The sequence below is a fragment of the Toxorhynchites rutilus genome, chromosome 3 (genome assembly GCF_029784135.1).
Source record: "Toxorhynchites rutilus septentrionalis strain SRP chromosome 3, ASM2978413v1, whole genome shotgun sequence".
Taxonomy (NCBI): Eukaryota; Metazoa; Arthropoda; class Insecta; order Diptera; family Culicidae; genus Toxorhynchites; species Toxorhynchites rutilus.
This window is the reverse complement of record NC_073746.1, coordinates 227,132,987-227,157,585: the sequence shown is the minus strand read 5'-3', so window position 1 is coordinate 227,157,585 and position 24,599 is coordinate 227,132,987. Positions and strand designations below refer to the sequence as shown.

General features: G+C 40.7%; 4 protein-coding genes across 4 annotated transcripts; all 4 read left to right on the top strand.

Annotated features, from left to right (window-relative positions):
• The first annotated feature begins 11,677 nt into the window (after positions 1-11,677).
• On the top strand, positions 11,678-13,189 carry LOC129773986 (uncharacterized). The gene is made up of 2 exons (XM_055777669.1): positions 11,678-11,885; positions 12,012-13,189. Exons 1-2 carry the CDS (start codon positions 11,678-11,680, stop codon positions 13,187-13,189), a joined length of 1,386 nt encoding a protein of 461 aa, XP_055633644.1.
• Positions 13,190-13,784: 595 nt separating this feature from the next.
• LOC129773985 (uncharacterized) lies at positions 13,785-14,645 on the top strand. Its single transcript, XM_055777668.1, has one exon. The coding sequence runs from the start codon at positions 13,785-13,787 to the stop codon at positions 14,643-14,645; it is 861 nt and encodes a 286-aa protein (XP_055633643.1).
• Positions 14,646-14,702: 57 nt separating this feature from the next.
• Positions 14,703-15,740, top strand: LOC129773984 (uncharacterized). Its single transcript, XM_055777667.1, has one exon. It carries the CDS (start codon positions 14,703-14,705, stop codon positions 15,738-15,740), a length of 1,038 nt encoding a protein of 345 aa, XP_055633642.1.
• Positions 15,741-19,141: 3,401 nt separating this feature from the next.
• LOC129773983 (uncharacterized) lies at positions 19,142-20,707 on the top strand. Its single transcript, XM_055777665.1, has one exon. The coding sequence runs from the start codon at positions 19,142-19,144 to the stop codon at positions 20,705-20,707; it is 1,566 nt and encodes a 521-aa protein (XP_055633640.1).
• Positions 20,708-24,599: the final 3,892 nt, after the last annotated feature.

Below are 24,599 nucleotides of genomic sequence, written 5' to 3'. Positions count from 1 at the left end.
ACACTCTCGTTGGTACGAAATTCAACATATTCGACGTGGCAAAAAACTATGTTGTTTACGCTTCAACTTTTTGACATATACTGAAAGAGACGCGTAATGACAGTAGCTTTCCAACAAATGTGCGGAAATTTGATTCACTGGAATAATAATCAAATTGCGCCATCTGTTGTAAAACCAAAGAAACTTACCGGTACACCTAATACATTTTTCGAGCGCGTCTTTTGGTCACCAGACTTTGCTTCAGCATCCTGTTTGGTTGCTTGCAGACACACAAATTATGTTAACTTTCTCACATATGGTTTCTCCGGATGATGATTTGGTTAGTGTTGTGTTTGTGGCGATTTCGTAGTCCGAGATTGCCGGGTTTATGTTTATTATCTCAATACATTCAATCTCAGCTTCCGATTGTTATATCGAAGTTCCTCTCTACCACAACATTTAGAAAAGTACTTTTTTCCGAATTTTCTCAGTTTCGTGTCATTGTGCCACGGCTGACATAATTGATTTATTGATTCAACTTCCGGCATACGGTTAACTTCACGTAATGGAAGTGAAGTCTCTGGTTTACGCCGATAAGCCGCAGGCAATTAATGCATTGAAAGGCAACATTCGTAACTCCATCGTAGAAACACTGTATTCATGGATAAAGAAAGCTGTCGAAAGTTTCTCCAAGCCTATCCAGATCATATGGCTTCTATATTCAAATAGTTTATAAAGCCAAATTTATGACAATTCAATGTTCTATGTCTCTAAAAAAAACTCTGTATTCAAATAAAAACATGAAATTGTCGTTAAAACAATTGCCAAAAAAGTATGCGAGTGTATGTCGCAAATTTTAGCACCATTGGGAGATGGGAGGCGGACTCAAAAACAAATAGCAAATTTTTCAAGATCACTTCTGAGTGCTCGTGTGGCATACATAATTTTTTCCCGCACCAATATATGCAACAGTAGACTGCACGTTGGCATCATTTTCACAATCCTCCTACCCTCTTAAATTTCCAGCGACAACCGTATCAACTCGAGGCGCGCCAATTTTTGTACTATATCATGCACCTCAACAGCGGCATACCGCGAAATAAGGAAGAAAAAAAAGTACGTTATACCAGTTATCTCGTAATGCCGTCGCGTGAGCAAAAAGAGTGCACTCAACACGTCAGCTGATTTTTCCTCAAGAGCGCAAATTCTTACTTTTATTTTCAACATCACGACCTCTTTTTTCTTCATCCTGCATCGCTTCACAAATGCTTTCCAGCACGCGCCAAGCGTTGCAGCGTCGGGACGCCGCCATCAATGCTTAAGACAGAGAACACATTTTCGCGGGCAAGTTCCTTCTTTTTTCACAGACGAGCGCTTTCACTCTTTTCTCAGTGATTTCGTTCAATTTTTTTCCCTCGCTGCTGTGATGCTCTCCATCATAACGCCATCATCCTCTCGGCGGTGTTTCGGTCTCATTTGACGGTACATAAATTAAAATGTTTCCACGTAGCACAAGTCTAGTTTATGAGGGCAGAATCGAAATGTATATGGAACATAACGCGGGATAATACAAGTTGAGGTATGAACAGTTCGTTAAACCCAAGGCATCTTTTTCGCATGGACGAAACATCCTCAGTGCAATCTGAAGATGATCTAATTTATTGTACACTGAAGATAATCACGTGAAGTCTCAATTGAAAGTTTTAAAATCGAGAGTCATTTTTTGTTGTTTATGTTTGAACAAGTCGAATCAAATATTCGTGGAATTTGAACACAAGAAATTTCAGTGAAATCGATCACGTTATCACTCGGCCATAGAGTCACTAAGAATCGATTAAATTATTGCACTGGACGAACAAGACCGGCATGCAAACTGCGAATGCACCAGGAATCAACCAACAGCGCAGTTTATTTCAAGAAGGGCGAAGCCAATGAATTTATGAAAAAATAGTAAAATTCAGAAATGTCTCTCGGAAAATATCGTGAGGTAAGCGCGGCGAACCACGACAGACAACTCCAAAGCCTGGATTGACACCAAATCAGGTGATGATGTTTGTATGGTGGGACTGGAGGGGATCTATGTAGATGTAGTGGATAAAAAAAAATTGAAAAAACTTTCAAGTTTTCAAAGTGAAAAACAAGGATTTTTTTAATTTCTTCCCGTTGTTTTTGTCCACTAACTAAACACCAAGATAAAAATGTGTCCGTAGAATATTCTAAAACTTGAAAATTTAAGCTTTAAAATGGTCACAAACTTACGGCATTTCATAAATCACTACAAAAGTTCAACTTCGCACTCTGTTCCTCTATTTTTCTGTTTCGGGAGTAATTTACGCTTCGGAATCATTGCTTCTAAGGGAAAGACGGACATCTATGTATGATTGATAAATTACATTTTTATTTTAAATTTTAATGATGTACAAACTTGCAATACAGTGTATTACAATGCATCAAATGCATGGTAAAAACATCTTTGATATATACTGTGTACACCTAGTTGGCCTTCTGTTAAAATTGTAATTTTTTGGGTTTTTTTTCGTTACGTGAGTGTTTTACCATCACTTCTCTTTCAATTTATCGAATCAACGGTGAAGTTTTCTCATTTTTACTCCAGAACTATTGATAAAAAAAATACTAAACAAGTCGGGTAAGACGGACATTCCTTCGGTGTAAAGGAGTTTTCTTTTGAAAACAATTTGATTATCTCCTCATTCTTTTTTCAAAAGATGCCCACTAACTACGTTCGCAAGTGCAACCAGATATTAATGTCGTATCAGCAGAGCAGGTTTTAAAACGTAATCCGAATTTCATTCCGAGTACGGGAAGCTATTTTAGACATGAAAAAAATGAGAAAAATTACAAGCCCTAGTAAGTTATTTTAGTCTAGACTTTTTGCTCAATCATTTTAAGGTCTATTTCAAGACCTCCAAAACTTATTGTGTACATAAACTTGAATTTTCAGTTAATGTCCATCTTTCCCGCCAAGTGTTCGTCTTTCCCGACTCAATCTTATTTTTTCAAAGATTCCGGACACATTCATTTTGCAAAATTTCTGCTTCAAAAACAAATTTTATCATAAGAAGAGACCAAAACTATCAATTTGTGGCGAGAATTTTACAAAAAAATATATTGCTATATTTGTTTGTAAAATTCACAAAAAAATACCACCGTCTTTACCACTCTTCCCCTATATATATACACACACACAAAAGAAACTATTCTAATATTGACATATTATATTATTATATTTTGCTTATTTTTACACAGTCCATTGTGAATGCATCTCTTTAATTTTGGTCATGAATACTTAGGTTTCGAGACGTTGATTAAATCACATAATTTTAGTACACATAACAAGATACAATTGCTGTAAGAGAAGTACATTGTCACGTCTAATTTCGTATCGCATTCAAATCAAGTCCCGTCATTCCCAATTCCAAAACATTTACTTTATTTGAATTTGACTAATTATTTCTTCTTTTTAATCATGGAGGATAGAGAATACATGCACCACCAACCAATTGTATCACTTTTACCCGAATCCCACTCACCCGAAAGACAGTTACCCGAAAGACATTCACCCGAATCCCACACATCCGAATGTAACATATACCCGAATGTAACATCTACCCGAACTGACACTTATTCGAATGCGACATTTAGACGAATGCAACAACTACCCGAATGCGACAGTCATCCAAATGTAATATCAACCCGAATGCGACACTTACCGAAAGAATAATAATATAATCGAATAATACGCAAATTTTATTATTAGGAATTATTTGTTTATTTCTGATCAGTGTTATATAAAGATCATATTTGTCATTTCCATTCAAAAAGTATTTTTCGGGGAGTGCAATTTGAGAAATAGTGGCGTTGAATAAAACCCTTTTTAAAATAATGAAAAATGAAAGAATGCAGTTTTATAACATATTATGAAGTTTATCCATCCATATGGTTGATGCTGCCCGTTAACTTAAAAGAAAGCTGACAATTTTTGTACATACTTATTATGGCACTGGAGTGTAATTTTTATTATGAATTATCGCAATAAAATTCAATCTGACATCACTGCAATCTAACGAGGAATGACGAACCAGCCAAATGAGTTGAAAATCACTATAATACAGATAAAAAAAATCTAACGAGGATAAGGGACCGAGGCGACCTCAACCCGCCGAGGTGACGCAATCCGAGTCGGCCGCTGACCCGCGTCAAACGGCATACATTTATCTGGTGCATCACTAAACTCAAGGATCGTCTCCTATTTTTCAAACTAACCGGGCAATCGGTGGAGCACACGTTTGCTTGCGAGAGGCCGCCGCTTTCGACGGAGGGTCGGCGGCCGACTCGAATTGCGTCACCTCGGCAGCTAGAGGTTGCCTCGGTTCCTTATCCTCGTGAGATGGGGCTTCGATCCCATTACAGTGATCTCAATTTGAATTTTATTGCCTCGGTTCCTTAACATCGTTGAATGGGACAACATCTTTTTAGAATTTTCTCATTACAAATCTCAAATCTTACTTCGTAACTTCGCAACAAGAGATTCGACAAAACTTATAATCTGATTTGTCGAAATTTTATTCCATTCGGGTAAATGTCACTTTCGGGAATTCGTTACATTCGGGTAAATGTTCATTCGGGTATATTTTGCATTCGGGTATTTGTTACATTCGGGTGAATGTAATTCGGGTATGTGTTACATTCAGGCAAATGTGCTTCGGGTAAACGTGTTTCGGGTGAATGGGACACAACCCCACAAACCATGTTCAATCAACCTTCAAATCTCGCCCCAGCAATTATTATTTTTTAAACTTAAAACAATACTCCCAGAGTTTTTCCCATTGTTTTGCAACAAGTACAAACACAGCTTACCTGATATAAAAGCCTGTCATTTTAATTAATCATATCTATGAAATTTTAAATAAATAATGGGCTCTGAAGTTTATATTGGATGTGAAATACCTGATCTAGGTCAAATATTTAACATACAGTCATCATAGCAGATTATGCCGTGTCATTGATAACCAAATATCAGTTTAAATCGTGTGAAACTACACTGGAGTCGCTTTTTACGCGGGGATACGTGCCGCGTAAATTAAAACCACGTAAATTCCGAAATTCACGTAAAAAAAACCGCGTAAATTCCAAAATCCGCGCAAAACAAACCGCGTAAATTCCAAAATCCGCGTAAAAATAAACCATGTAATTTTCAATATTCGTGTTAAAATCTAACAAACAGTGAATTATTAGTTCAAAATGCAACCCATCTTCTAACAATTGATTACCTGAATTTTATTGCATGCTACAATCATGCTATCTGTATCTTCTCAGCTACAAATCAGTGATACAATACAAACTTGTTTCGTGAAAAGTCACATCAATTAGGATATTGAATTTTTACGTGGTTGATGCGTACCGCGTAAAAAAACCCCGTAAATTCCGAAATCCGCGTGAAAATAAACCGCGTAAAATAAGCCGCGTTAAATAAAACCGCGTATAAAAAAATCCGCGCAAAAAGCGACTTCAGTGTATATTAATTTCACCTAAACACAATTATATATGCCAACCGGTGCAAAAATTATGAGAGAAATGTACACTGTGATTCGATATTTCATTTTGAACAATAACGGCTATTTTTCATTTCATTTCTACTTTAATGTGATACATTATATTCTTTGAACCACAAGTCGAGTACAGTAGTTACCATGGCGGAATCAGCGTCACATATATCATTCCGGGGCCTTCTGGTTCGCCTTCGATTAGTTACATCACACTTAAAGGCACGAAATTTTTGAACTTTTGAACAAATTATGCGGTTTTAGGCAAATTATGCGTTCTCATACATACACAAAATCGGGATACTGGAACGTAGTTGATTTCTTATTATAATCTGTACGTACTCTAAAAAAAACAACTAAAAACATGCACATTTTCGAAGTCCTTACATACGGTACGATAAAAGGCTATATATGATTATGAAACAAATAATGATTATTCATTTGAGGCATTCAGTATGAGGTAGATTATCCATTTGAAGTATTGAGGCTATTTGCTTCTTAGCACTCGAAAAAAAGTTCTTTATCACTAGAACTACCGACAGTTATTATATACTTATTTCTACCAAATCTGCCACCAAACCTGTGACAGTTTGTAATTGTACTCTCGACCCTGTCAGACTAACGCTTATGAGCCATAACAAAAATATATATTTTGAAAAACAAACTTGTGATCAGTGTTGTCAACATATAAAAAATTTAAAGAGTATAATATATATTTAGAAAAAGTTATAACATTATTAGAAAATATTAAATTAAATTTCAAGATAAATTCTTGTGAACAGAAGATTCAACCGGTCATTTTGGCAATTGTCAAAACTCTAATTAATAATTTTGGTTAAACCATTCAAATTAAACATTTCGCAGACTGAAAGAGGAAATATAATACGAGGTCTGTTCAAAAAGTATCGCGACTTTCGAATTTACGCGGGTTACGTATATTCGATCCTACATTTATTTTGTGGAATTATGTTGGTACTCATGTCTCTCACTTATGCTGACAAGTACGGCTATTTTGAATGTTCAGTTAATTTTTGACAACTGCTTTTCTTACACGTGTTTTGGTTCATCTTCGATTTTTGCCTATTGCAGAAATGGATCAAAGAATCCGTATCAAATTTTGTGTGAAAAACAAAATTAAGTGCGCGAACACATTCCAAATGTTGATTGTGACATCTGGTGAACCTACCTTGGAGCGAAACAACGTTTATTCTTTTGGAGAATAATGGAGAATAAACTGTTCTCGGAGGGTTGAAAAGATGTAAACGAAGCAAAGTGTACCGGAAGCCCGAGCACGTCAACAACTGAAATCGAATATAAGTAATCCGTGGGTATACAAAAATCATGATACTTTTAGAACAGCTCTTGTAGATAGAGTGTTCCACTCTATCCCATTCCATTAAGCATTTCCATAGTCATAGCCGATTTTGCTTCAGCACCATGAAGGGATTTCTCTAAAGATAGGCAATAGGCAAAAATCGAAGATGAACCAAAACACGTGTAAGAAAAGCAGTTGTCAAAAATTAACTGAACATTCAAAATAGCCGTACTTGTCAGCATAAGTAAAAAACATAATAGTACCAACATAGGAGTTATGCCACAAAAAAAACTAGAATCGAATAAACGTAACCCGCGTAAATTCGAAAGTCGCGATACTTTTTGAACAGACCTCGTATAAAAGAAGGTGAGGAGGGACAGTTACAAATTATACATAATCTGAATGACAAAAAAAACAATAATTTAATGTATCTCGACTGCAAACAAAAGTTTTTCATTGTTGGCTTATTGGTTCAAAGCACAGGCTGCTAAAGTAGGTTTTCGGAACGAATGGTCAGGAGCAAACACGGGAGTTTTGTTCCCAACTTGGGTGAGCATCCACCAGAGATGAGCGTTGATCGAGAATATCACGAACTCTAGCAGCCTTTCTGTTGACATCCACTTCTCAACGTTGAATTTGGCTGTATTCAACGCGTCTTCGGCAGCTGTGGGATGACTCGAGACGTGAGAAATGCCAAGTGTTAACAAAGGGCATCGGGAAATTTTCAAGCTTTTAAGTGAGACAGAATTCGAAACACAGTCTTATCATTCGACAAGAGCTTCAGAAAAACAATAATATTATTGCGTCGATTGTTGCTGTTTCATCCGTAAAAATGACAGACTTCATATAACCCTAAAAAAATAATCTAGATTTGTCAAATCACACAATTATCCTTGCCATTTTTAGGCGGCCATTAGAGGTTCAAATCAAGAGATTAATTATTCGTCTCACGATTTGTTCATTTTACAGTGTACTGTGTGACAGATAGTGTCTTAGTTAACCACATATTGGCCATGGCCAATGCCTAAATTTGAGACAATAAAGCCCGTAATCATCGATCGATAGCGGGCTCCATTGTCAGTAACGTGAGGGTTATCTTCATCTTTCAAAAAAAAAGTCCATACATTAGATTATGCATTTTTCTGTTGCGTTTTGTTGGTTGACGTATCCATTCAAGAACATTTCTAACTGAGAGGAACATATCTCAATTTATCGGTATAAGACAACAATAATAAAAGAATATCCAAACAATATCGATGCTGGAGCAAGAATAATTAGCGCAAATGTGTGTCGATATGAGTGGAGAACAAAAATCATTCCAAGCTTTAGCACACAAAAAACAGTAAGCAGAACTCTAAATTGGGTTTGTTGACGAGGGGACCGCATCTATCACAACGATACTCTTTCATTCTAGAATGGATAAAATTAACTAGAAAAAAATATAAAATAATAAAATAACTAATAACACATGTCGAGATTGGAGTTCATCGTAACACAAGAAGGCCATTATTTGATCTTTCGAACTAATATTGATCTAATATTCCTAATGCTCCATTCGAGAACCCGATAGGTTTCTTTGGTGCTAAACATTATGCTAAGAAATGCTCTTACACTCAACAAAAGCAAAACAATCCAACGGGAAATAAGCTAAAGGACATCAATTCACGAACAAAGGAATCAAAACAAAAGCCACTGCAAGCTGTAGTAAATACGTAACCATTAAGCTCTCGAGAGATTACGACCTAGCCAACGACGCGTCGAGACGACCGAGTTTTCCGCCGAGGTGTTTTTTCTCTTTCTCTGTTCATAAAAGAATTATTCCGCCACTTTCATCGCCCTAGAATTAATGATTACGCGAACCTTGCCGGAAAAGAAAGCAGCTGTGAGTCCTAAATGAGACGACGCTCCCACCAGTGAAAGATTAAATGAAGAAAAAAATAGAGAAAAAAATCCGTACTGTCTCGATACGGTGGCTCGTAAAAAAACAATCTCAAGGTTACAAGTTTCCACTTGCACTTTCGTTCGACTCAACAATCTGTTGATAAAGAGCGGTATGAGCGCGATTTCCACGATTTTTTAAATACCCTGAAGAAATTATGAAAAAATGGCTCTTCGCCTTCTGCACCGAGTTTGTATCAAAGCGTAGAGTAAAAAAACAGTAGAAAAATGCAACATTCATGACGCATTTCTTGTTCTTCAAAGCAAACCGCGTGTGACATCGCATGCCCTATGTAACATCAACGCGATGTCACCAACAGTTGGAAAATGAGTTACCTCCGACGTATCAGCTACTGTAAGTGTAGTTGTGCGCAAAATATAAGGGCGTGTCCTTTGTGTTGGATTTCGACGGCAGCACTCACCAACACACCATGGCAACGGCGTGGTACATAACGAAAGCACATTGATTCGTTTCCCATCTCCCATACGGGTGTCCGGGTACGCAACCGAAGGCTAACCGCAGAGCATTGCTCATATATGTGCGGAGAATTTATGTGCCTTCGAACCCCTTTCTAATCGATGGAACGAGAAGCGGTGAATAGATAATTCCAACTCGTACAAGCATACATAGCGTAACCAGAGCGACTGGCAGCCACCGGTGGACAGTGCGATAATACAAGTAGCACTCTTACGTCCGCTCATGGTGTCCTCGGTAGCGGATGCACTAAGGGAGAATTATGGACACGATGGTCAAAATCAGGTGGAAAGATCGCATCGTTAGCGTAGAAATGCGGAATTATTTTATCACTCCGAATATTGGGCCATATTATATAAATCGAATTTGGTGCTCCCGTGGTCGAGTGGTTAGCGTCACACATTATGATGTCGGGGGTTCGGGTTCGATTCCCGTTCTGGTCGGGAGAATTTTTCGTCAAAGAAATTTTCTCCGACTTGCACTGTGGTCACGCGTATTCTACAGCTTGCCACTCAGAATACATTCAAGGCGTGTTATTCGGCATAGAAATCTCAACTAAGTACTAATAAAAATGACGCAAGTAATACTACGTTGAGACGGCGAAGTTCCTCTAGGAACGTTAGAGCCATTTAAGAAGAAGATATAAATCGAATCGATGATTCGTTGCAATCACTATCACTCACACCGAGCAAAATCTCGTATTTTGTAAATCGAGATAACCTCTTACCGAGCTCGAATTTCATGTGTTGCAATTGCATATATTTTAGCGTTTCTGAAATGTTTCCCAAACGAAAATATCAGGGACGCAAACCAAAATGTATGTAGTTTTTGTAAATCCATAATAAATGAGTTGGTTTAAAAACAAAAAATTCATGTCACGCTTTCAGCAGGGCTGATGCACTCATTTCAAGGTTTTGAAGAACGGGAAGAACGAACTAATTCTCAAACAAATAAAAAAAAAGTTTACGAATGCCTAATAACAATGAACATTATATTCTGCAAAAATACCACAGATCAATCTTTGCGCTGATGTTTGATGTTTTCATGCATAATCCATCAGAAAAACACAAAAAACTTATTGTTTGTCCCAAGTATTGAAAAAACAACATCAAGTTCAATTGTCCCATGTTGATATTCTAGACATAACTGTCTCACCATGATTTTTTTAACCTGTAATCAAGATTGATCGATTAAAGTGAGGGGATCTTTTCACATTTCATTAAACAACAGTTTACTGCCTATAAAAATCCTGTGTATTGGTAAACTAAAAAAAGCCTAGAGCTTCCGGTAGACAAATATGCTAGAAAACTTTGATTGCGTTTTTCGCAGTTGCTAATTTTGGAAAATGGAACAACTATGCGTAGAACGGCAGTATACGTCTCAGAAGGTGCTGCAAGTTTGATGATAAATCTTTTTTTTCTCTATCATAGTGACTGTTGCATACCGACCTTACGTGCGGTGTAAAGACGTTGTCAAATCGTTGCAACCTAATCCAGCGCAGAACATCACACAGATACAACTTTCAACAATTGTCTATTGTCCTTCTATGATGTGGAATTAAAATATAGGAATGTAGTACTTTTTTTTCCATGTTCGACCTCAGAATTGTGCAGACGTGTATTTAATAAAAATTTATTCCTTTTGACTGTCACCATATTTCTTGCGAAATCAAATAAATCAGTTTTTGGTTCAACAAATTGGTGCCGTGACCAGGATTATTCCTGATAGACGATTCACGACGATCGAGATTCCGCTAGAACAATTACCAATTATGTAGCATTGTAGCAGATCAGCCATTGAAAGTCGTTTGAAGGACCACGAGAACGTTGCTGCCTACCATTCTGACTCTGAAGTTTTATTACAAGGTCTTGAGATAGCCTTGGACAGGTTAGTAATAGTCCAATCTCATCCTGCTCCTCGCTGGTGCCCTTTAGATTCTGTTTTTCCATCCCACATGATATCGGTACCTACCATCATCGATTTTAATCACACGTTGCATCATCATCCGGAAATATTGGCGCGTTCATCGAACCCTTGTTGGAAGTCTAAACCCGAGGAACATCCTATCCGCATACAAGGATTCTGTTCGTTCTGGAAATTTTATTACAAGGTCTTAAGATAGCCTTGGACAGGTTAGTAATAGTCCAATCTCATCCTGCTCCTCGCTGATGCCCTCTAGATTCTGTTTTCTTTCCATCCCACATGACATCGGTACCTACCATCATCGACGGTTCACGACGATTTTAATCACTTGCTGCCATCATCATCATAATCATCGAACAACGTTCATCGACCCCTTATTGAAAGTTCAATTCCGAAGAGCTTCCTATCCGCGTACAAGGATTCTGTCTGTTCCAGAGGTGAACATAATCACATTGCTTTCGGTGTACGTCGGGGATTTCCATGATGGCAAGCGAACAGGAAAAGCGACAATTGGTCCTTCGTCGCACTTCTTTACTGGCTTCATTGGGACGAGCGAGTAAATTTCTGGAGATGTACGAAGATGAGAAGGACAGGCTCGAAGTAGCACTGCGGATAGAGAATCTTGACGTTGTTCGGGCGGAGCTCGAAAACATCCAAACATCTTTGGAATGCAACGACGAGACGAGCGAAGGTACTAATCTCAACATTCAAATAAGAGCAAATTTCTAATCTCAATTTTTTTAAATAAAGGCTGGTCTTTTATCAAAACTGCCATCATCATCTTCTAGCAGTTGTCCTAATCCTCCCCCGCACACAGTTTCCTCTTGTCTCAAGAGTCTTAAACTACCGACGATTACATTACCTGAGTTTGACGGGAATTACAACGAATGGCTAGCATTCCACGACACCTTTTTTGCGTTAATTCATTCAAATCAAGACGTTCCGGACATCCAGAAATTCCATCACCTGAAGTCGTCAGTTACAGGAGAAGCTGCTCAAGTAATTGAGTCATTCGCGATTAGTGCCGCCAATTATCAATTGGCATGGCAAGCACTCGTGGGAAGGTATGCAAATGAATATCTCCTTAAGAAGCGGCATATACAAGCGATGTTGGAAATCCCACGGATAAAGAAGGAGACGACAGTTTCGTTACATAAAATTGTAGACGACTTTGAGCGACATACCAAAATACTAAGACAACTCGGAGAACCTGTAGAGGCTTGGAGCACAATGTTGGAGCATTTATTATGCATTCCTCTTCCCGATGAAACTCTCAAAGCGTGGGAGGATCATGCAGCATCCAGCAACAATCAAACCTACGATGCGCTGATTGAATTTCTGCATCGGCGTATACGAGTTCTTGAATCTGTTTCCGTGAATCATGCTCAGTCTCCGCAGCAGTACGTACCCTCCTCTCATAGTTCAGCACCTTTGAAAACGTTCCAAATCGAATCGTCCGCTTCGACAGTGATTGATGGTTATCCTAACAGGTGTTATGCTTGCGAACAACGGCACCCGTTGGTGAAATGCACGCAGTTTGGAAAGATGAGTGCTGCTGATCGGTTAACTTTGGTGAGCGGAAATCGACTCTGCCTCAATTGCTTCCGAGGTGATCATTTTTCTAGAAACTGTCCATCGAAATATACATGTAGATTCTGCAAACGACGGCACCACTCCCTCCTCCATTCCGGATTCGGAGATAATACAAGCGCTTCTGGATCAAATAATGTTTCAAGAATAACTACCAACTTGAATTTGGTCTCCGAAAGTGACGAATCCACATCATCTATTCTTTCCGCTGCCACGTCTATTAAACAACCAGAAGTAGAGTGCAGTCTTCCGGTCAAAAACGTAGAGAAAAATGCTTTCCTGTTGACGGCGGTTGTGGTTGTGGTTGACCGTTATGGCAAAGAGCATTACGCGCGAGCTCTTCTGGACTCCGCATCACAACCCAATCTGAAATATGGCTCAACTGCTACGAATAAAGAGAAATAAGACGAATGTTCTCGTCCAAGGAATCGGCGAGCAGCCGCAAAATGCTAGACAATCCGTGCACGCTGAAATACGATCCAGAAAAGAAAACTTTTCCGTGAGAGCCGAGTTTTTAATTCTTCCACGCGTCACTCCTGAACTACCCTCCTACGATGTATTTACTGACACCTGGAATCTTCCGTTAGATATTTTCATGGCGAATCCGCAGTTCAATAAACGTGCACCCATAGACATGATTTTGGGAATTGAGCACTTTTTCTCATTTTTTCAAACCGCAAAACGAATAAACCTAGCCGCATCCCTACCTATACTCATCGACAGCGTTTTTGGGTGGCTAGTTACCGGTTCCACCAGCAGGATTCTTCCTGCAGGGGTGAATACTTTTTGCTCTATTGTAGCCAAATCCCTACTCATCGAAGAAAGCATAGAGAGGTTCTGGAAGGTCGAAGAGGTACAAACGCAATCCCATTATTCGCTCGAGGAGAAACAGTGTGACGAATTTTTTGCATCTACGACGTCCAAGAATTCGGAAGGGAGATATGTTGTACATTTACCTCGACGGTCTAATTTTCATGAACTGATAAGCGATTGCAAATCAATGGCACTACATCGTTTCAACCTTCTCGAACGAAGGCTCGAACGCAATCCTGAATTAAAAGTAGACTATCACAAGTTTATGGCAGAATACCTCTCTCTTGGACATATGCGACGCGTTCCGATAGACGGCGAAAAATATTCCGGATCATACTACCTTCCGCATCATCCGGTGCTGAAAGAAGCGAGCACCACGACGAAAATTAGAGTCGTCTTCGACGGCTCGGTCAAGAACTTTACAGGATACTCCCTTATCGATGCGCTCTTAGTAGGTCCTGTAGTGCAGGACGATCTATTATCAATAATACTTCGATTCCGTACATTTCTGGTCGGTGACATCGCCAAGATGTACCGGCAGGTTTTGATCCATCCGAACGATACATCCTTACAAAGAATTTTGTGGCGATTTGATGCAGCGGACCCAATAGAAACCTACGAACTATTGACGGTCACATATGGCTTAAGTCCTTCTTCATTTCTTGCTACCCGCACACTGCAGCAATTGGCTGTTGATGAGGGCAGAGAATATTCACTTGGTGCGCCCGCTCTACAACAAAACTTTTATGTAGACGACTTTATTGGTGGAGCGCAATCAGTCGAAGAAGCCGTTCAACTGAGAACAGAATTAAGTGAGCTCCTCGCGAAAGGATGTTTTGAGCTTCGAAAGTGGGCGTCCAATCAGCTATCCGTTCTTTCAGGTTTGACGTCAGAACAGATAGGAACGCAATCTGCGATTAAATTTAATGATAATGAAATGGTAAAAGCCCTTGGAATCACCTGGGAACCTGAGACGGATAACCTACGATTCGATTCAAAGATATTCCAGCGAAACAGTCCTCCGACCAAACGATCCATTCTGTCTTGAATCTCTCAATTATTTGACCCTATGGGATTGATATCTCCAATCGTCATCAAAGGCAAGATGATGATGCAACGTTTGTGGCTTCTTTCGTGTAACTGGGATGACGAAGTTCCAGATTCCGTTGCAGTATCCTGGAAGGAATTCGCTGATCAGATCCCGAAGATATCCAACTTCCGCGTCAGTCGGTACGCACAGTTGTCGAATTCCACCATTCAACTGCATACATTTTCTGATGCCTCGGAATTGGCATACGGAGCGTGTACTTACGTCCGATGCACCGATTCGAAAGGAACGATTCGTGTCGAGCTTCTCGCTTCTAAATCTCGGGTTGCACCTTTGAAAAAAATTACGTTGCCTCGATTAGAGCTTTGTGCGGCGGATATAGCAGCTAAACTCCATGCCCGAATCGTCAAAGCGCTCCAAATATCCATCGCCGGTTCGTACTTTTGGTCGGACTTCACCGTTGTCCTACAGTGGTTGCAGGCAACCCCTAGCACCTGGAAAACATTTGTGGCGAACCGCGTATCAGAAATTCAAAGCTCGACGCATGGAGCTGCATGGAATCACGTTGCTAGCAAGGACAATCCGGCGGACCTTGTATCTCGCGGAATGAACGTTGACGACTTTTTGGCTAGTGATTTATGGAAGCGAGGTCCCAAATGGCTATCGCACGTTCAGGAAAATTGGCCTATATCCAAACTCCCTGAGTATCCTCAAAATGGAAAAGAGCGACGAAAACTGGTAATTGCTGTTACAAGAACTCAGGTATCACCCCGCTGTAATTACATATTCACGAGATTCTCGTCTTACGAGCGGCTACTTCATGTAACTGCATATGTCCTCAGATTCATCACCAATCTTCGCAATAAATCCCGTACGGAGCCCATCCCTTGGACTAACCCACCTTACAGTATTTCTTTGACTGCTGAACACCTAAACATCGCCGAACGGACGTTGGTTCAATTAGCTCAAGCAGATGCATTCTTCGAGGAAATTCGAGATTTGCAAAATAACAAAACTGTCGGGAAGCGATCGTCGACTCGCCTACTGACTCCATTTCTAGACCTTGAGGGAACCATGCGGGTAGGGGGAGGTTAAATTTGTCAGACCAGCCTTTTTCAGTCAAACATCCCGCTCTTTTACCATGTAATCATCCCTTATCCCATCTTCTTGCCAAATCATACCACCTATCGCTCATTCACGGTGGCGGCCGTCTCACTCTCGCGACTATGAGAGAAAAATACTGGCCCATTCAAGGCCGCCGACTCGTCCGTAGTGTTCTCCGCAATTGTTACCGATGCGCCCGAGCCAACCTCGTCCCAATAAGCCAACACATCGGACAGCTTCCACTACACCGAATTACTCCCGCCCGACCATTTGCCGTCACTGGGATGGATTATGCTGGACCGGTTTACTTGAAGCCCATCCATAAGCGAGCTGCCTCGCCGAAAGCGTATATATGCATTTTTATATGTTTCTGTACCAAGGCAGTGCACATTGAATTGGTCAGTGACCTATCAACGTCAGCTTTTCTGGCCACACTTCGTCGGTTCATAGCCCGTATTCAAATAAATCAGTTTTTGGTTCAACAGTGACTTTTAACACATTTTGGCTGGTTCGTCACTTTTACTTCCATTTTTTCTGGAAGAATGTCGGGAGTGAGAATTGAACTCGTGACCTTCAGCGTGAGACGTATGGATGTTACCACTACGCCAGATCGCCTCCGATGATTTGGTTGGTCCTTCATTCAACTTTGCTTGGAAAGGTTCAAACGGGATCAAAGCAACAACCAGCCTCAACGTTTTTACGTAGCGAAGATACGCTATTTATAACCTAGTGAAAGTGCTCTGGCACTATTTCACATGAGAGCCTTGACGCAGGATCGGATCGCCTGCCACCATTACTATTAATACAATACGCCACATCGCTGTCGCTTCATGTTTCACGTTTCACACATCGCTGTCGGTTCATGTTTCACACAAGTCGTTATCTGATGGAGTGTTTCCGGAGACATAGAAGATTACATCAATTTCGCCAATCCACAAAAATGGCGATATCCAAAACCAAAACTATCGCTCGATCTCGATACTTAACTGCCTAGGTAAGGTTCTCAAGAAAGTGGTTCACGATGTTATTTACCGCTCTATTTGGCACATAATATCGATTGGACAGAATGGGTTTATGAAAAGTCACTCAACTAGTGCAAACCTGATGACGTTTATGCATGGACTGATTGAGAAGCTCGAAAAGGGAACAAGTCGAAACGGTCTGTACAGATTTTTCCAAAGCCTTCGACAAAGTATCGCACGCGACGTCTGTTAATAATATGAGAAGCATAGGCCGGATTGGATCACTAAACGAGCACTCTCTTACATGACATGTCGCGAGGGGATTATTCAGTTCAATGGCACCATGTCGTGCACCCATGGCCGAGTGTGGAATGTGTGGAATGCGTTGAAAACAAATTAGATCTCGGCATACTGATCGTCTCCAAAGCGAAATTAAACGAGCACATCTCCGCGGTTCCCACCAAAGCACATTTATTTCGTTATAAATAAGCATCCTTTCAGTATTATATTAGTTCTCCTTCAAAAGTGATTTTAGACGTTCTTCATCGACGTCAAAGTCTCCAATTTTGAACTTTGCAAACCATTTCCTTGATGTAAACCTTCTCTATACACATCGCAAATTTACCAGATGTAAAAAATGTTTATTTTTGTCTCCTGGGTATTCCATTTCTTAGCCTTAACTCTAATAAATAATTAAATAACTGGAAAATAAAATCAACATTGTTTTGAAGAGCAGAAAGAGTTCTATGGAATGAATAAAGTGAAACTTCTTTCAACGAAACTGTTTCCAATTTTAAAGTGCAGGGACGTGCAGCACTAGTATATGCAAACATAGAACCCTGTATTTGTTCTATAATATTATGTGATATTCAGAACATATGGAAATTTGATAAAGATATATTCATATATGTGCATACTTTTGTGACCTGACTTTGAAAAAAAAAACTGTTTTTGACGCTGCTAGTAGATGACTTTTTTGTCTAAAATTTCTTTTCAGCTAATCTTCGTCAAATTTGTGCAACTCTAACGAAAAGATCACCTCAAAATTCGTTACATTACAAATTAACCCTTTGCAGTCGTTTGTCTGCTTTCAGCCACCACAGGAAGGAATCGTACTAAATACTTTATTCAACGATGTAATAGTTTACATATTTTCGAAGTGAATTTTAGTGTCTAGTGAACTTTTGGCTACAGAGATCATCGATACAGATACAGTGCTCAATAAGTTCCTTCGATGTTTGATAGGAGTCTTGATCAAATAATGTTACCAAAAATGATGACGGGAGTATTATAACACAAAGTATTCTATCAGGGCCTATCTTCCTTATTTTTAGTGTATGGCGTTTGTAACTTTTTATGTTTAATTATCTTAAGGGGGTATTCCAGTGTAGAGGCACGAATTTCGGACGTTTTTTGAGTTCCGAAAAAATAAAAGAAAGAATATTTTTTCTATTCATTAGATCATTATTTTTTATCTATCTTTTTACAATAAACCAAAAATTGAACAGAATAAAAATATTCATAATCATTATTCATAATAGTTACAAGCTGTTGAAGTGAGGGGGTTAAAAAAAGTTGTGCCGTGGCGTACACAAATCCAGTTTTTCTGATTATCTGAAACAAAAAGCAATCGAACAGATTCTGAATCAGTTAAGATGTCGCTATCGCATCAACCTCAGACAAGTCAAAAATATGTTTTTGACAAAGTGGCAGCCGTTTGAAGCTCTGTTTAGAACGTTTTTTCCACGTTTCCCGATTTTTTTAAAATAGTAACATTGAAAAATTAGGTTTTTTTTATTAGTTCATGTGATACAGAGATGGTGGTTCCCATGGCCTAGTGTTAAATTTGCGCTTGCCAAGATGGGGGTTTCTGGTTCGATTCCCGTTCGGGTCAGAAATTTTATCGTCATAAATCGTTTTTCTGGTTTGTACTGGTAAAGGGGTACTGTTTAGGATGTGGTGGAGTCCCCAGTCCCCAAGAAAAGCCACAAAAACACGGAAACAGCTCCTATAAGAGGATTGATGCCACTATAAGCGCATTTGTCCAGTCCTGGTTGTACTCGGGACGTAAAGCAGCAGTATCGCGATGGTCCTCTTGCGAGATAATGGGTTGGTCGCAGGCCTTGCAAGCCGCACCACTAAACACCAAGCAACGAACGATACACGAGAGATTTGAACCGGACTAATCGACACAGACCCAGGCGACGAAAACGGACTAACGATTGGAAACTCGGGACGTGGAATTGTCGATCTCTCAATTTCATCGGGAGTACTCGTGTGCTTTCCGATCTATTGAAAAACCGCAAGTTTGACATCGTAGCGCTGCAGGAAGTGTGTTGGAGAGGATCTACAGTACGAACACTTCTCGATGGTCATACCATCTACCAGAGCTGCGGCAACACTAACGGGCTAGGTACAGCTTTCATCGTGATGGGCAATATGCAGAAGCGAGTGATTGGTTGGTGGCCAATCAACCCAAGAATGTGGGAATTGAGGATTAAGGGCCGATTCTTCAACATCAGCATCGTACACAGCCCTCACCTTGCAAGTCCCGGTGATGACAAAGACGAAATCTACGCGCAGCTGGAACGCGAATACGAACGCTGTCCAAAACATGACATCAAGATCATCATCGGAGACTTCAATGCTCAGATCGGTAAAGAGAAGGAGTTCATCGATTTCGCCACCTCTAAGAAGATGGCCGTACGCAGTACCTTCTTCCAACACAAATTCCTCCACCAATACACCTGGAGGTCACCCAACCAAACAAAATCTCAGATCGACCATGTTCTGATAGACGGTCGGAATTCCTCGGAAATAACTGACGTCAGAACCTATCGAGGCGCTAACATCGATTCGGACAACTACCTAACGATGGTTAAGATGCGCCCAAAACTCTCCGTTGTGAACAACATCCGGTACCGATGCCCGCGATGGTACAATCTTACGCGACTGAAACAAGCAGACGTCGCCGAAAACTACGCACATTCGCATGAAGCTGCGCTGCCGGATGAGGACCAAATTAACGAAGCTCCTCTTGAGGACTGTTGGGGCATGATTAAAACAGCCATTAACAGCGTAGCGGGGAGCATTCTAGGACAAGTGGAACGAAGACGACGGTACGAGTGGTTCGATAATGAGTGTCTGCAAGTGTTACACAAGAAGAACGCTGCGCGGGAACTAATGCTGCGTCAAGTTACCCGTCAGAACGTGGAACGATATAGACAGAAGCGGAGACAGCAAACCCAACTCTTCTGGGAAAAGAAGCGCCGCCAGGAAGAGGAGGAGTGTGGAGAACTCGAACAGCTGCACCGTTCTCACGAGACGCGAAAGTTCTACCAGAAACTCAATGCATCCCGAAAAGGCTTCGTGCCGCGAGCAGAAAGGTGTCGGAATAAGAATGGGAGTATACTGATGAACCAACGTGAGGTGACCGAAAGGTGGAGGCAGCACTTCGATGAACACCTGAATGGCGTACAGGCAGAAAACCAAGATGACGATGGAAGCGATTACGTTGGTGCAGTAAATAATGAAGATGTACCACCCCCAACGATAGGTGAAGTTGGGAATACTATTAAACAGCTGGAAAACAACAAATCAACTGGCAAAGTTGGCATCGAAGTTAGTTATCTGCATCGGCTGATTGTCATAATTTGGGAAACAGAACAACTACCGCAGGAGTGGAAAGATGGGGTTATTTGCCATATCTTCAAGAAAGGGGACAAACTAGACTGTGAAAACTTTCGGGCCATCACCGTCCTAAATGTCGCCTACAAAGAGCTTTCCCAAATCATCTTCCGTCGTCTATCGCCACTGACAAACAGATTCGTGGGAGGTTATCAGGCCGGCTTCATCGAAGGTCGGTCTACTACTGACCAAATAATCTTCACCTTGCGGCCGATCCTCCAGAAATGCCGTGAGTACAGAGTTCCCACGCACCATCTATTCATCGACTTTAAAGCCGCATACGACTCAATATCACGAAAAGAGCTATGAAGAATCATGGATGAAAACGGCTTCCTCGTGAAGCTGACAAGACTGATTAAAGCTACGATGGATGGAATACAGTGCTGTGTGCGAATATCGGGTGGATTATCTGATTCATTCGAGTCCCGCAGGGGGCTTCGACAAGGTGATGGTCTCTCTTGCCTACTGTTCAACATTGCGCTAGAGGGTGTTATGAGACGAGCGGCGTTTAACTTGCGTGGTACGGTTTTCAATAGATTCACTCAATTCATCTGCTTCGCTGGTAACGTAGACATTGTCGGCAGAACATTTGAGACGGTAGCTAAACATTACACCAGACTTAAGCACGAAGCAGAGAGAATTGGGCTGAAAATCAATACGTCTAAAACTAAATACATGCTGGCTTCCGGATCCGAGCAGGACCCGATTAGGTAGTAGTGTAATGATCGACGGCGATGAGTTCAAGGTAGTGGACCAATTTTTCTACCTTGGCTCAATGGTAACGTCTGACACTGATACCACCCGCGAGATCCGGAGACGCATCAATGGGAGTTGTACCAACTATGGTCTCCACAAACACTTAGGATAAAACAGACTTAGCAGTCGTGCGAAATGTTCCCTGTATAAAACGCTCATATAACCGGTTGTCCTCTACGGGCACGAAACGTCAACAATACTCGAAGACGACCTGCGAGCCCTCGGAGTCTATGAACGGCGGGTGTTAAGAACCATCTTCGGTGGTGTACAGGAGGACGGCGTATAGAGGCGAAGGATGAACCACGAGCTCGCGCAACTCACCGGCGAACCCAGTATCCAGAAAGTAATCAAAGCTGGAAGGATACGCTGGGCAAGACATGTTGAAAGAATGTCGGACAACTATCCTGCAAAAATGGTGTTCATCGGGAATCCGGCTGGTACGAGACGACGAGGAGCACAACGAGCAAGGTGGTTAGACCAAGTGGAGCATGACATGGTGAGCACGGGGGGCCCGCGGAATTGGAGAGAGATAGCCACGAACCGAGTTAATTGGAGAAAAATTGTAAATCAGGCCATGTTGTAAAGACGTTAAACCAAAATAAATAAAAAAGATACAGAGATACATACAGAAAAACGCGTTTGAAGTTAACTGTTATGACCGTTCTAGATTAGATGCCGCATCACCAAAATGGCTTTAACTCGATAAATAATTGGATTTTCGTAAAGTCATTTCTAGGATATAATCTTGAATGCCTAAACTTCAGAAATATGAAGAAATATTTTTTTGATTTTGTTCAAATTACTAGACTAGAATATTGCCTTGAATATTCTTTTTGTTTCACAATAGAAACAGACGCATTCATATGCCAGAAGCTTAAAATAAACAACAAATTATAGATGGATATGAATGCAACTCATTATATCCGAAATAAACGCAAATTATTCCACTGTGCGACAATTTTCTATCTCTCGTATTCAATAAATAACATCACGTACACTACCGATCGTTCACCGATGTGACCCACGCCACTCACTGATTGTTCTGCCCCCAAAAGAAACAAGTTTGATGAGCACATGCAGCACGACAGATGTCGATACTTCCTCGATCAAAACCGATATTTACGACGCAAGACGCGGGATGCTGGGCATGTGTGAATCCTAAATAATAACACATGAAGTTAACGCCAGAGCGAGACAACCAGTTCGCTGAAAACCTCCCTCATTGTGCTGATGCTCACATCGTCCGTCGTGTATTGAATACACATAATAAATATAAAAGGATCAAATATCCTTTCATTTTCGGCTTATGTATTTGGGAGAACGGGTGAGCGAAGGGTGCTGACACATATAATTTATTATGTGCCGAAATGCTCTCGATGGTATTCGCCAGAACGGGACAGAAGATATGTATGCGACCCATTGCCGTGTATGATCCAACATAGGTACACAAATCGGGCTAAAATTTAGAATTTGGTCGTCGTAATTGTGGCGTAGTGCTATCTGGTTTTACCAAAGGGCTACTATTCCACCCGCACTCCGAGTGGACTAGTGAGAATTATAACGTTCCACACCGACACGTACATAATGTGTGGGATTCTGATAAACGAACGACCCCCTACCATATCAGTATGTTAGTGACGATGGTTACTACAAGCCGCTCATGTGAATGCGAATAGTAAATAACTCCAACGATTCCCCGCTTCCACCACACAAAACGACACCACCAACCACATCTCTTGAAACTGTACCACCTGATGAAGGTAGCTCCTCTTGGAGTGGAACTTCCGAACAGCCGAAACCCCCACCCCCAAGTGAAAACTCGATACATTCCAACCAAACGCGAGCATGCCAGAGGTGGGCACGGACAGGATCCAACAATGGCGAAAATCATTCATTTGATTATTGATTTTGCATCACATGGTTTACTCTTTTAAGTTAAGTTTGTTTTTTGAATTTTTCATGAAATTGGAATCTACATTATTTTTTTTTTTTTTATAAATTCGTTTATTTTTACAGGCTCAGTTACATAAGTTTAAAGGAGCCGAAATCTTAAATATATTTTTAAAACTATATATATGAACAATTTTCTTAAATCTATGGTTAGTAATGTGGGAAACCGATTACTCGTGGTGGACTCGAGATTAAAAGGGTGACATTTTCTCAGGAAAAGGATGGGGTATAAGGAAATTATTACAATGTTGATAATCACACACACTCAATTCTTAAATCTATTCGTACATCAGTTGTGAATTTACATTTCATTCTTCTGTTTATAGCAAGCGGACCAATTACTCACAAAGGAAGAAATGGAGGGTATAAGGATATAAGGATAATCACACACGAACATCGATAGATTTAAGGAAAACATATATTTGGGACATGTAATCAAGGTCTAACCGAGCCAACACATCTCTCACCGGCACATTGGGCTGCCTTCCTCTAGCCCGAAGGGAGTTCTCTAAATTCGATCTGGCAACAAGATACACCTCACACGACCAAACAACGTGTTCGATGTCGTGGTAACCTCGGCCACAAACGCAGATATTGCTGCCGGCCAGATTGAAACGAAAGAGTAGCGCGTCTAACGAACAGTGATTGGACATGAGTCGGGAGAAGGTGCGAATAAAGTCCCGACTCAAGTCCAGACTTTTGAACCATGGTTTGAGGCTAACCTTAGGGATAATCGAGTGAAGCCACCGGCCCAATTCATCTTCGTTCCATTTGCGTTGCCAGTTAGCGATGGTATTTTTACGGACTAAAGAGTAAAATTCATTGAAGGCGATTTGACGCTGATAAATATCGCCTTCAATCGCACCTACCTTTGCTAATGAGTCAGCCCTCTCATTACCCGGAATTGAGCAATGAGAAGGGACCCACACAAAGGTAATGACATAACAGCGTCTGGATAAAGCACTCAAAATTTTTCGTATTCTCTCAAGGAAGTACGGCGAGTGTTTTTCCGGCCTCACTGAACGGATAGCTTCGACAGAGCTAAGACTATCCGTTACAATGTAATAGTGTTCAACAGGTCGTGAGGCGACGCTGTCCAGCGCCCAATGAATTGCTGCCAATTCAGCAATATACACTGAGCAAGGATTCTGAAGACTGTGTGAGGTGCTAAAAAATTCGTTGAACACTCCAAATCCTGTGGACTCATTTATAGTGGACCCATCAGTAAAGTACATATTATCACAATTGATACCCCTATATTTTTCATCGAAGATCGTTGGAGCGATCCTCGATCGTTGGTAATCTGAATATCCATGGATATCTTGCTTCATGGACAGATCAAAATGCACAGAGGAATTGATGTAGTCAGGGAAACAAACACGGTTGGGAATATACGAAGAAGAATCAACCTGCATGGAGATGAATTCATGATATGAACTCATGAATCCGGAGTGAAAATTTAGCTCGATCAGCCGCTCAAAATTTCCGATCACCA

What these genes read in the sequence shown, in the direction of transcription:
- LOC129773986 (XM_055777669.1), top strand. Translation starts at nt 11,678, where the DNA reads ATGGCAAGCGAACAGGAAAAGCGACAATTGGTCCTTCGTCGCACTTCT. An exon ending in CAACGACGAGACGAGCGAAG is followed by an intron (nt 11,886 to 12,011) that starts GTACTAATCTCA and finishes CCCCGCACACAG; the next exon opens with TTTCCTCTTGTCTCAAGAGT.
- LOC129773985 (XM_055777668.1), top strand. Translation starts at nt 13,785, where the DNA reads ATGGCACTACATCGTTTCAACCTTCTCGAACGAAGGCTCGAACGCAAT.
- LOC129773984 (XM_055777667.1), top strand. Translation starts at nt 14,703, where the DNA reads ATGATGATGCAACGTTTGTGGCTTCTTTCGTGTAACTGGGATGACGAA.
- LOC129773983 (XM_055777665.1), top strand. Translation starts at nt 19,142, where the DNA reads ATGGGCAATATGCAGAAGCGAGTGATTGGTTGGTGGCCAATCAACCCA.